Genomic DNA, 13,488 nt, shown 5'->3' with positions numbered 1-13,488 from the left:
TTCTTATGTGTCCCCCAGGCCTAATAGGCCCTTGTAACTCCGGGAGGAGTTCCCAGCTGGGGTTTCAGGTATCTTGTTATTCCTAGGTCACCAGGCTTCAGCACTTCCGCAGGGACCTATCTAGGTAAGCGGGCAGCTTTAATATCAGGGACCCATCCCCAGGCAGTGATCCACAGAGTTGAGGAGCAAGCCAGCAATCCCTCAATAATGATAATATTGACTATTTTATGATAATTTATAGTTTATGAAGAGTTCTTATGAACACCATCTCATTTAATTCTCAGCCCTGAAAGTAGACTTTACACTTGTTCTCATTTTTTTCAGATACAAAGAGAGGATAAATGGCTTACTCAAGGTAACTCAACTTGAGGATAGACTTGAATTCAGGTCATTTGCCTCCAAATTCTGTATTCTTTCCATGGTGCCCGGCCACCTTTGAAAGGGCATAAAGAGCTTGTCATCTGTCTAGCCTTGTGGAGAGAAGCAGGTGACTGCTCAATGCCAAGCAGTAGGAAGCCCCTAGTGACCCTCTGCAGAGGAAAAAAGACCAATTCAGAGTCCTGAGCAGCCCCAGACTCTGGACCTATCAGCTGAGAAAGAGACTAAGCAGTTGGAGCTTTCGCCCCTCCCTAAGGACTCTTGGGCATCTCCCACGTGTGCCTCCCGCAATTCACAGTTCGATAGATCTAGTGAGGTAAAGGTGTCTTCTAATCTCTGTGGTCTTAGGCAGTCTCTTGGTCTTTGAAGAGTCAGGGTTTGGGGGAATTGTCTAACCACATCCACCCTTTAGCACAGGAGGAAGTTCGGGTTCCTGCTGCCAGAGGTGAATCCCTCTGCTCCCGACCTGTGTCTGTGCCCCTCTTGTGATGCTGTCCGCCTTGCACCTGTGTGTCTTCTTCCCCAGAGATTAACACAATTCACCACCGCAGGGCCAACCGAGCATGGTCAGTCAAGGTGTGCACTAAATTAACTCTGCTTGAAAAGAACAAATATTTGCGTTAGGGGAACCATTTCTCTCCCGGGGCTGTGGAGTGAGCCTTGCAGGTCCAGGAAGGGACTGTGCTGGGAGGGTAACTCCTGCCCTCCACTCGGCCCCTCACTCCTTCCCTGCCTGGCCTCAGTCCCCAAGGGCCCCTGTCCTCAGGATGTTCACTTCTCTCCTTCTTCCTGAGCTGGGTCTCCCCGGACAAGGGGGACTGTGGAGTGTGCGGGGATGTATTCGGGGGCACGGGTAGCCACAGGTCAAGCCCCATTGTCTAATTTGCACTTATCAGTAACCGCCTGTCTGGTTCTCTGGTCTTATCTCTCAACTGTTCCAGTAGCCAGAGCTGGAAGTTCAGCAGGGATGTATTTGGCAATCACCCCGAAGCCCCACGGAAGGTGCATAGAGGCCTCTGGCAGCTCCTATTTAGAGCCTCCCTCCCCCTCCCCTGATGTGGGCTGCGCTGTAGGTCCAGCTCGATCCTCGCTGTCTTCCTCGGAGACATGGGGCTCACGCGGACTAGAGCTCTGCTTCTTCAAAAACACCCACTTCTCATGGCTGTACATTCAGGGTCTAGGTTCTCCGCATTGGAAATCAGAACCTATTCCTCCCGTTTGTTGCGTTGTCTTGTAACGCGGGCCACGAGCCACGAGCAGGCATGGCTCTGCTTCCCACAGAGACGCCACGACGGCTTTGCTCAGGGTCACATGCCAGCCAGTGGGGAAAGGCTCCCGAGCTCAGGAAGTCTGAACGTCAATCATCCTCTTCCCGCCCTGTGTCCTGTTTTTAAAAGCCATTTTACATGAAAATATACATATATGTTCAAAGGTATAATTACTACATTCTTCATAGTTACATGTCTTTACTGAAAAACCATAAATTTATGAGAAAAGAAATGCAAAACTCAGAGGCAAATGTTCAACTCGAGAAACTGGTTAATGTTGGCCTCACAGCCCCTCCTAGGATGAGTGGCCCCTGTGGCTTCGCTCCCCGCTGAGTCTCCTCCAGCCCCTGCTTCCTAGGCATCCCTCGCCCTCAAAATACACTCCCTCTTCCTATTGGCTGCCGCTGAAAGCCACACAGTTGGGGGAAAAAAGTGGATTTTCTATCTGAATTATGCAGCGACTTCCATACGCCTCCGCCTTCCCCTTGCGTGGCCTTAATTAATTAAGAACTAGGATTTCACTGTCCCCACTTGTCCCCCAGCCCCGAGCCCCGCCCTCTACGCTCCGGATGTCTCGCGTCCTCCCCTTTAAGGCCAGCCCCTCCCCCACGCCCACACCTCCCCGGCCCGGCCCCGCCTCCCCAAGCCCTGCCCCCTCCGACCCTCCCCTTTAAGGACCAGCCCCGGACGCAGACGAGGCTGTGACGCGGCCGCCGGCCCCTGGGCTGGGTACTTTGTCGCACGGCCGCTTCCCCCCGGGCTGGGCCCCCGCCGTCCCGCGTTCCTCCGAGCGTCAGGCCCCCGGGGGGAGGGTGGGAGGGAGGGAACTGGGCTGGTGGGCGCCAGCGGCGCACAGCGGGACCCACGGAGCCCCGCGACCCGCCGAGCCTGGAGCCGGGCCGGGCCGGGGAAGCCGGCCCCAGCCCGGAGCAAACTTCGCCGCCGGGCGGGGGGTGGCGGGGACCCCGTCCGGAGCCGGAGGAGGGAGCGGCCGCGGGCCCTCCCGCCTCTCCTCCCGCGTCTCCCGGCACCATGCTGTCCAACTCCCAGGGCCAGACCCCGCCGGTGCTGTTCCCCAACCCGCCGCCGCCGCCGCAGCCCCCCGCCCCGGCCCAGCTGCCGCCGCAGATCCCGCAGCAGTTTCCCCAGTTCCACGTCAGGTCGAGCCTGCAGATCAAGAAGAACGCCATCATCGACGACTACAAGGTCACCACCCAGGTCCTGGGGCTGGGCATCAACGGGAAAGTTTTACAGATCTTCAACAAGAGGACCCAGGAGAAATTCGCCCTAAAAGTAGGTTTGGGGGCGGGGGAGGGGAGGACCGGCAGCGGGGGCTCCGAGGGACGCGCCCCACGCCCTGGGGCGGCCGGAGCGCGCGGTGGCTCAGCGTGACCGCACCGACCCTTTGCTGGGACGGGGCGTCCGGGCCGCTGCGGGACCGTGGGTCCCGGCGCCGAGGGTGCCAAGTGCGCGGAGGGCGGGGGCAGCGGGAAGGTCAGGGCCCAGCTGACCACGCCGCCGAGACCGCGTTTCCGGTCACCTCCGGGTGTGAGCGGCGGGGGCTCGCGAGGACTCTTGAGGACTCTGCCATTTTGGGGTTTGATCCGGATCCAGCCGAGTCGGAACGGTTGGCTTCGCGACCTCTTCTGCTAATTTCACCGCGCCTCGAGGAAGTGATTTTCGGGGTTTGTGGTTCCCCATCCTCTCCTTCGCCTTCCTTTCTTTCTGCGGGCACAAAAGGCCCATTACTCATTGAGCTGGTTGGTCGGTTGGTTTTGAGAAGTCGGATCTCAGAGTTTATTTAGGCTCGCTCCTTATTTGGGAGCCGGAGTGTGTGATTTCACTTCCCTGAGCCTCGCGAGTGCGGCGGTGCCGCCTGGCGTCGTGCGGGCCCCAGAGGTGGGTGCCCTGCTGGGGATTCCGCTCGGCCGCCGCCCCCGGGGGCAGGAGGGGTTCTTTTGATCCTAGAGTAGGGACCCTCCTACCTTGAGTGCAGTGAGGCTCCGGGTGGGAAGCCTCCCGCACGGCGTCCGCTGTTTCCACAGCTCCAGTGACCATTGTAAACCCGGTCTGCAGGCCACGCGTGGCCCAGTACTGATTCCGCAGATCAGAGGTGGCCACTTGAGTCCTGGATATGGACCGTTGTTGGACAGTGGAAGGGAGCGTTATCCTTCAGTTGGGGAAACCCAACCTCTTTTTCTTTATGAGAGGGTCTGGTAGAGGGAGAACGGGGATTTCAGTGAGAATACCTACTCCAGAAGTTAAACAGAATTGACTTGGAGGTTGATGAGGTGAGTGGGCCCCCTGCAATGGTAGCCAGGGTTCAGAGTCACTACAGACGTTTTCCCCTCTGAGGGTTTACAGATTAAACCACATCTCTAAAGGTGGTATGTCAGGCCTGTTTCCCCTGGGGTGTCTTAATGATTGGAGGAGGAGAAAATTACTTCCTGTGTTGTATTTCTTCCCCCTCAACCCGCAGGGCTAGCTGTGTTTCAGCTATTAATACAAAACTGAGATATGTGTTGGGTGAAACTGTTGAATATATAATTAGCTGTAATAAAACTCGGGTACATACTTCAGGTTTGTAGAGGGTAAGCATGTCCGATTTCCAGATTTAAGATCTCTAAAATTATTTTCTTGCTGCTTTCAACCTACCTTTTTTGGAGAAAGCTTTCAACTAGTTCCAACATTCAGATTTTATTTGGTTTCTACTTTATGGTGTTGCTATGGGGTTTTGGTTAGTGTTTAGTGTTAGACTGTTGGAGAAGGGATATATTAGTCTCTTGAACATTTTAATACTTTTTGTGCCTTAGACCACTTTTTCTGTACTTATAACTGGGGGCAGGGAGGGGGGATAGTTGTTTGACCGTGGCTCTGACCTTGGGCAGTGGAGTTGAGGAAGTGACTGCTGCTTCTTTCCAGGAGAATTTTCTGTCCCCTCTGAAATGCCATCTGCCTTCACCCATCAGCAGTTTGGGGACACTGGCTACTCAATTTCTTGGGAGTTGGAATATTGTGCAAAGACTTCAGAACAAAAGCTCTCATCTTCTCATTCTGTTTCATAGCCACGCAGAACCACCCTCTAAGATGCTTTTGTGTGGCAATGCAGATTTCTGTTGTAATTAGTAGAAGAGAGATTTGGATGTTACCCCCTTTTGAATCGTTCTGAAAGCGAAAATCCAGCAGTATTTTAAATAATGCTCATCGTTTATTCTTCTCCAGCTAGGAGTGGGTGAAGACTGAAGTCAATCTGTTTTGATAGGCAGCCTGCTCCCAGATCTTACAAGTTGACTCAACTGTTATATTATAGATTTCCCACACATCTTTGTATAAAAACTTAATAATAGAGGAAGAAAGAAGGGATGAGACATTCAGAGACTGACAGCAGTGTCAACAGCACTTCATATCCAAATATTGGCTAAGACATAATTACAGTTGTAGGAGAATCTGGTTCAAAGAATCCTGTTCCAGGCATGCACCAAAGAGATTTATAGATCTTGGATCTTGATGAACTTAACCTTAGGTGCTGATTAGTGAAGTGATTTTCAAAACCAGTAGTGTTTTGATTATAAAGCAAGGGAGGAAGACGGGTGGGGGGCAGGAGGGGTTACCCCATCTGGAAAGGGCCCGAGGGAAAAAGGAGGAGACCTCGACTCTACACAGTATGTCAGGTCGTTCCTGGGGATTTGGGGCAGAGAGCAGAGCGTAGGGCAGCAGCATGGCCTCTGCTGTGTCACAGCGCTGAGAGTTGATAGGAGGTGGTGACTGCCCAGCTGCCCTGCTCCCTATCTGTGGTCTGTGATCTTTTAGGCCTATTAAGTGAAATCAGCGCTTAAAGCAGCAGCCTCAGTTTGCCCTGCTGCTTCTCTACTTCCACCTGAGAGATCTGACATTTAAATGCTTCTGGTGGGTGCTATGACCTCACTCACCGTCTCTTCCGGCTGCTTTTACTCATGCTTCAGTCAGAGTCCGAAGGGACTTTAGAGGTCATCTCTAACCCGCTCATTCTGCAGATAAGAAAAGTAAGGCCCAGGGTAGACTTGCTTGAGGGTAATACAGCCATGCACTTGGCAGAGCCAGGATCAGACCCCAGGATGCCTGAGTCGCAGTGTCAGGCCCCTTCCCACTCTGTAACTGCAGTGACATCAGTAGGCCAGGGCTTGGGACTGGCTGCTGCTCCAGTCCCTCAAGCCAGAGGAGCTTCACTCTTGGGTGAGGGGGTGCTAGGCAGGGATTTATCACCTCCCCAGAAACAATCCCTGACGTTGGAGGGGCAGTTTATAAACCAGCTCAGCAGCCGCTCTATGAGTTTTGAATCTGTGGTAAACCAGCTTTTTTACCACCCCTCCCCCTTGTAGTAGTGTTTGACAAATGTCTTATTTTTTCGTACAAGAATATGGGAATTCTATTAACTATTTATTTGATAGGGACGCCTAGTCTCAACCCACTTCTGTGGTAATTGGTCATATTCGCCATGGGTTCCTCAGCCGCTTCCTGCCTCACTGTGTCATGGTGACTCTTAGGTATTAGCTGAACAAATTTAATTAAAGCTGGTATTGTTGTCCCTCTGCTGTGTGACTCTTACTAGGTGAAGCATGTTATTGCTTTATAAAATATAGACTGTTGTCATAACTTATCTCTGTCAGTCTTTCTATTGCGTGGATTAGAAAAGCAAGGTCCCATGGTTTCTTCTTTCTCCAGTGGTCCTCTCTCCCCAGGTCACTTCGTGTCACTGTGATACGGCTTTCTTTGGTGTTCTGAAGAATTGCTGGTTGGAACCTCTCATGGTTGGTCTGGATACTGTTAGGGGGAACACCAGAGCGCCCACATCCCCCCAGGACAGGCAACAGATCCAGCACACTTGGTGCTGTGTGCCTGTTGGGAGCAAGATGGGTAGTGTGGCTGGGTGATGGGCCGTGTTCAAATTGGGGTTTGCTGGGTGGAATCACAAGGTGAGGAAGGTTCATTGACCAAAGCAGCCTCTTTCATGTCCACTACGGTTGCAGGTATTTAGCAGTTTGCTGAGCGTCCTACCGTATTTTTAGTTGTGTAGAGGATACAGACATGAAGTGGCCTCAGAATTTGGGGGTGGAGGGTCAAGAAACTGATTTGGGGAAGGTGAAGTTAAATGTAGTCTAGGCTGCACTGCCTGATGTGGTAACCTGTAGCCACGCATGGCTATTTAAATTAAAATGAATTAAGTTAAACTAAATAAATGTGAAAAATCAGCTGCTAGCCACATTTGGAGTATCCAGTGGCTGCATGTGGCGAATGGCTACGGGATTGAACAGTGCAGAAGAGTGTTTTCATCCTTGTAGAAAGTTCCACGAAACTTTGCTGGTCTAGGGGTTAAACGTTTGGTTGGGAATAGAGGAGCTTTGAAATGGATATCTGTGAGGACCCAAGGCGCTGAGGACAGCCCATTGCTGGGCCTTGAGCAGTAAGCAGCTCTGCAGCAGGTGTGGTGGCCTTGGCCTTGGGGAGAGTTGAAGGGAGAGCGGGAGCTCAGGTTGGTAGGGAGCAAGTGGGGCTGGTGGCTCAGGAGCAAACCTGCGCCATCTTTGTATTCAAAGCAGGTTCTAAAGTGTTTGAGGGGCATCAAGTAAACTAACAGGATGTTTTAAAAAAGGTTACGAGTCGCTGAGGTTGAGGCTTGTGGTTCTTTGAGGGAGGGTTTTAGAGACACTGTCCCTCTCCTGGGGCCCTGGCCCCCGTCTGCTGCAGTGCAGCTCTGGGCGTCCACTGAGGCAGGATCAAAGCAGGCTTGGCTCAGGGTCCTTCTTCACTTGTGAATTCTGGGCTTTGACAGAGCTTGAACATAATCTCCAGCTAAGATCTGGGATCAGTGGCTTACAGAAGGCGGGGGGTAGGGAAAGGCAGCCAAGGCCTCCGGCCTGGACATCGGTGGGTGTCTGGGAAGTGAGGGGCCTCCTTTTCAGGAGGATGAAAGTATTGGTGTCCACTCTATGGTGTTTCAACTGCTTGGGCTCCACGAAGCTGGACCATCATCAGTTGATGGTTTTACTTACGTAGCAGGTGCAGGGACTCAGGGCAAGGCCTAGAGGAGCCGAAGCTCAGCACTGCTGGAGGCAGACTTAATCCTGGCCAGATCCTGGGGCAGCAGGAGGGGGGCTCACGCTCCTGTCACCGCTGTGGAGTCTGTGCCAGGAGGAATGTCAGCCCCAGCAGGGAAGGACAGGGCCCCAGCATCTGCTTCTGAGTCTTTAACAACTCCCCAGTAGCCCTCCTGTGCTCTGATCCGGGATTCTCCCCGGTGGTTTGATGCTGTGGCACAGGATTCATGCTTTCCTGCTTCCTCTCCTCTGCTTCAGTCCCTTGCAAGCGTCATATGGGCTCCCTTTCCCTCTCCGGGTACTGCATCTTTCTTTCCAGGTGTTTCAGTGTCCCAGAGGGAGTTAGGTGGACAGGGCCGAGTTCTTGGAGTTGGAAGGGGTAATGATTTAAGGCCCAGGGGTTCCTCAACGCACCTTCACGCTGACAACACTTCCCTGTCATCTTTGACTCCTTCCGCCTCGTAGAGGAAAAGGCTTGGCCAGTCTAGGACGGTTGAGGGGTACATACCTGGTCTCACCTGGTGTCAGCATCAGAGCCATGTCTTGGCACCTGCCTCTCTGGGACCTCCTCTTGGTTTGGGTTCCTTTGGTGTTCTGCTTGCCAGAGGTAGTACCAGATTGCAGACATGGTAGTGCTGCAAAAATGAGCTCCACTAACTGGCCACTAGGGTCTTTCTACATAGGTCACCTTATGAACGGGGACACTGGTAAAGAGAAGGGGCCACACCACTGGGCAGCTTGATGTCCACCGGGTCGGTAACCCAAATCAGATTTTCTGTCTTTTCCAGTCTTTAGGGGAATACTGACATTTTTTATTTTAAGATCTGTACGGATAGAAATGTCGAGATGAACCCATTACTATGGGTTATGCGCTCGATTAGCAAGAGCAACAAAGGGTCTGTCTTTGTGCCCTGCTAGCTAGTTGTGTGACCCTGAGTAGGTCAGTTAAGTTTTCCAGGCCTCAGTGTGTACACCAGAGGGTCAGGCTACTGGTGGCTGCTTGAGCAGTGGCGTGTGCAGCAGTGGAAGGCTGTGCTGGGAGCAAGAACCCGGGAGCAGACAGCTTAGCTTGCTGCCTTTCTCCATGACTGACCGTCAGCAGTACCTGGGCCAGCGTGCGTGCCTTTTTCATAAGCTTAATTCTGGGCTCTAGGGAAGCCCATGACCAGCTCGCCGCTCCTTTTCTTGTGTGAAGACTTGTGTTTCAGTTAGCAGAGAGGACAGGCTGTAAAATTCCATGGGGTGTGAACCTACTTTTGCCTTGAAATCAGAAGCATCTTAGTGTAGTGGTGGCTCAGGTAGAGATGGAGAGTTCTCTGTCTTCCATCCAAAACTCTTTTCCCATTTGAAACTGTGGGGCCAAGCATGGCCCCTGGGATTGGTGCTGCGGGCTGTGCCCAGAACGGGCATCTGGCGGAGGGGGGGCTGCAGCTAGCCCACTGTCCACTTGTCAGGCATGTGTCTTCTCTTTCACCCAAAGATGTGGTATCGGCTAGGGGCTGTTGTGAGGTGACAGTTGGAGACTGATTCCCAGAGCTGATGGGGAAGTTAGGAGTTACATGCACGTACCACTTTGTACCTTTACCGCAGGACGGTGTAAAAAGGGATATCGGGAGTCTGCAGAAGCAAGAGGACAGGGGGCTGCCTGGTGATGTCTGTTCTCTTTTCTTCCTGCCTAGTCAAGGCTAAAGCAGTAGTTTCAGCCCTGGAGCTGTGGACTGTGGGGTGCCTTGTGCCAGGCCATCAAATTTGGTTGGAGGAGGAAGAGACACAGTAGAAAGGGGGTAAGGTTGTGCTTAGCCTCTGGCCATGTAGAGTTCTTGGGGTCTTTGTTATCTAATCCAGTAAACACTTTGGTGTGCCATCCGGCAGGTGGTAGAGGCTGGGATGTGGCCTCAAGGTCAATCGCTGTCTGTAACTCATGTTCCCTCCAGGACCATCCAGGCTGTGTGTTTGTTCTGCTAGGAATCTGAGCTGTCCCAAAGGGTCATAAGAAAGGGCATCTTACTCTTAAGGGACGTTTCCAGGTATCTCCATGGCCAGTGTCACTCCAGGACTTGTCTGGGCGGTGAAGAGCGGTGACCAACGCAGCAGCTTCATGGCCACTGTTGGAAGTCTTTCCTGTCTCAGAGATGAGGGGGCCAAAAGGAGCCGTTCTGTCCACGCCTTCTCTCTGTTTGGCTTAACTCGGTGAAGATTCTTCTTTTGAACCTGAAGCAAAGATGAAATCTCTCCGGTCCTGGGTAGGGGAGGGGCCTAAGAGACCATCCCCCTGCCAGCTGTTCCTTAATGTTCCTGGGGTCTCCTTCCTCTCAGTCTCTCCCCAGGCAGGTGATTGAGTTGGTCACTTTGCTGTCATTTTGATTATCCAAATTGTTACAAGGCTGCCAGCCCACCCTAGGCATTTGCAACGTGGTCTTCTGCCCAGGGCCCAGACTGTAACTCAGCCCCTCTGTCCCAACAACTAAAAATAAACCTGTCACTGCCGCAGTCTCCCCTCACTGCCAGGCCCTGGGATCTGTCCCAGATCTTCCTGCAACACTGCTGAACTTCTGTCTGTTTACTCGTGCTCTCTCCGTTTGCCCCTTTGCTTCCAGCCTGAGCTTGGGAGGTGGTTTTGGACCAAGTTGCTTTCTAAGTGCTGGGAGTGAGCTTTGGCTGGTGCTTGTCCAGGTAGCACGCTGTATGTGCACAGAGGCTCTGGGGAGCCGCCTTGCCTATTCCTCACTAGGGGAGGCGTGAGCTAGGGAGGAGGGTGAACAAGTCCACTCTCATCTGTGCTTGCCTCCAGCTCTGGCTTCCTCCAGGCTCCACCTGCAAGCAGGTCTCCCTGCCGGAAGATGTGTGGGGATGAGGAGGAAAGCCCTCCTGCCTGTCCCGCGCCCTCACCCCGACTGCCTGTGACTGCGACTGCCTGTGACTGCGCATGCTACCTGCCCTAGAACTCCTGCCCTGTTGCTAAGGATACTCTCAACCTCCCGCAGCGTGGGGCTTCAGGTTACCACACTCACATTCACAAGTGTGACCTCATCTCGTTGGCTTTCAAGAATAACTGAGGAGTAACTGGGCCTGGCTCTCAGGCCTCCTCCATGAGTCGGACCACGGCCCCTCTGGCCCTCCCAACTCAGCCACCTGCAAGTGTCACAGAGAGCGTGGGTCTCTTCTACCTCCTGACTGTGGGGGGGAGGGGGCAGGGGGATTGGTGATAGTGTCCCCTGAGGTCCATCGAGGTCACCTCTTCCTTGCCACCCATGGATCCTGGGAACCTGTAGAAGGAGGTGAAGAAAGGGGCTCAGGTAGCTGGGACACCTGTCAACTGATGGATTCTGGACAGAATATTTCTTTTAGCTTGACTTTGGCATTCTCTTCTTTCTGATTGCTCTACTCCTTGGACAGGTGTTAGTACTAACCATGGCCTGGGAGGTGAGGTTCTGTGTCTGTTTTCTGGGACGAGAACTTATTTGAGAGAAGGGGTAGGTGGGTGAACGGTAGGAGGCCAGGCAGGACTTGGCGGGGGGGGGGGGGGGGGTTCCTCTGCCTTCACCTAGATTTACATACGCAGACCGTGTCTCCATGTCTGCCTTCTCCCATCCGCCTGAGGCCTTCCCTCTGCAGGGAGAGACTTCTCTGCCAAAGCCCATTAGCCTTTGTAGGGGAGGAGTTGGGTGTAAATTACTAAGAGTTTATTTTTAACTCTGACAGAGGAGCCCCTGTCCTTGGGTAGCCATGCTTTTCCACTTCTCTCCCTACTCTGGACCCCTTCTTGGCTTCTGTAATTCTTAGAGGAAGGCTGGTAGGACTCTAAAAGGTCAGGCTTTACAGGAGCCAGGAAGGGAAGCCTGTCTAAGTAAAGAATCTGCAAATTGCTTGGCAAATACTTCTGCAGAGCCCCGGGTGGGTCGTGGGGACTGAGGGGGGCGAGGGATAGTCCTGGGCATTTGAGGCCCCAGTGGAACTTCGAGCATTCTAGGAATGCAGGTGGGCTGGTGAAGAGAGCGTGTGCCTTGGGGCTTGCAGCCTTGGAACTTGCTGCCGTCTGGCGCACTCTGCTGTGCTGGTGAGGGCAGCAGGGATCGTCTCATGCCTTTCGTCCTGCCTGTCTCCTCACAGGCACCCAGATCTCCAAAAGGCAGAAGGCCACGGGGACTAAGTGAGCGTGTATAGTAACCAGCTTTGTAAATACTTGCGTTTATAGAAGTGCTGAGTTTTGTCATTCCCTCTGGCTCCCAGGCTCACAAGCTTCGTATTCTGTCCACTAGAGCCTGTGTAGGATTCACAGGGACTTCATACCCTTCGTGGCTACACTTGGCAGTGCTGTTGGGGAGGAAGAAGAGGGGTGTGAGCGCCCCTTTGCCTGGCTCTCCTGATTTCATGGAATTGTCTTGGTTACATTGCCTTAGATTTTTTTTCAAAAGAACATAAAATTGGGTTTGAGGTGTAATTAGAGAAAGAAGCAATAGAGACTAGTGGTGGTGGTGGGAGGGGGCGGGGGGTGCGATGGGTAGTAGAAACATGGAGCTGACTGAGACCCTCAACCATGGAAGGAAAGCTCTTGGGCCTCAGTTCCTTGGCGTGAGGGTGCATCAGTTTGCCTAAAGCCCAGCTCTGATCATGCAGCTTCCCAGCTTAAACCCTTCAGTGGGTTCCCTTTGCCTGCAGAATACAGGAAGTTTCCAAAGCCTTCCCTGCTCTGACCCTGTTGGATTGTTTTGTCATTGTCGCCCCCCCCCAACCCCCCACCACGCATGTTATGTGTCAGCTCAAGTGGCTTATCTATGCTGTTTCCTTAGCAGGGCTTTGCTGTCCCACCCCGTAACTGCGGTGGTGTGTGTCCCATCTGTAGCTTCTTTGCCCTCTGCCCCGCCCTCGTCTGTACCTGCCTGTTCTGCCCTGCACAGTGCTGCTACTTTCAGGAAGCCTTTCCCACCAGAAGCAGGTCTCCACCATCCCTCCCTGTCAACCTTGCCAAGACACTCTTACCTTTTAGTCCACATTTTAAATGTCTTTCTCCATGTGCAAGGTGCTCCTCTAGATAATGGATTCTAAGTTCCTTGAAGACCCACATCTTCATTCTTTTCGTATCCTGCCAATTCCGAGTACTGAGGCATTGTGCATGACACCGAGCTGCCTAGTAAAGGTGTGATAGCTAGTGGTGGATGCTACCTACATAAATACAAGGTACTAGCGGGGATTCTCGGGACGGAAGGGCTGGTTCTGGGAGAAGGGCAGTATTGGGCTGGACTCTCTGTGACTGAGCCAGGTGTATGTGAAGGTCCCTCTGAATGTCCCTGGTTTTCCTCCTGTCTGCTAAAAATTCATTTTCAGAAAACTCTTCTGGGCACTTCTCCCCTCCACCCACTCGGATCTGCTGACTCAAGCTGGCACCTTCTGTTTTTGCTAATGGAGTTCTCATTCTTGTAAGGGCCCTGACCACAGTTTCCCACTGATGCCTCTCCTCCTCCTCCTCCCTGTTCTAGAACCCCACCTTTTCCTGTTCTGCTCTGGAGATGACCCTTTTGCCTCTTGGGAAACTTTGTCTGAGCGAGAGGGACAGATGTGGAACTTGCCAGCTTTCCTACAGCTCTGGCATCTTCTAGTTAGCTCCAGAAACAGCACAGACGCAAGGTGCAGTCCAAGGTGATCTGTCTGCTGGCCTCGCTCTGATGTGTTGCAAGAGGCCCAGCGTTGCACACCGAGTTGCCAGGACTGAGGTCAGAGGTTTGAACCTTGTGGGGCCACTTAAGTCCATGCCACAAGTTTCCAGGGGA

At 53.0% G+C, this 13,488-nt stretch overlaps 1 protein-coding gene across 1 annotated transcript in view; it reads left to right on the top strand.

Annotated features, from left to right (window-relative positions):
- The first annotated feature begins 2,456 nt into the window (after positions 1-2,456).
- MAPKAPK2 (MAPK activated protein kinase 2) overlaps positions 2,457-13,488 on the top strand; it is a 45,033-nt gene continuing 34,001 nt past the window's right edge. The window contains exon 1 of the mRNA XM_019752465.2: positions 2,457-2,939. Within this exon, the coding sequence (XP_019608024.2) occupies positions 2,679-2,939 (261 nt within the window). The 5' untranslated portion in view covers positions 2,457-2,678. The remainder of the gene's footprint in view (positions 2,940-13,488) is intronic.

Source organism: Rhinolophus sinicus, linkage group LG17 (assembly GCF_036562045.2).
Source record: "Rhinolophus sinicus isolate RSC01 linkage group LG17, ASM3656204v1, whole genome shotgun sequence".
Taxonomy (NCBI): domain Eukaryota; kingdom Metazoa; phylum Chordata; class Mammalia; order Chiroptera; family Rhinolophidae; genus Rhinolophus; species Rhinolophus sinicus.
Note: the sequence above shows the minus strand (reverse complement) of the source record. Positions and strands in the feature narration are given on the sequence as shown.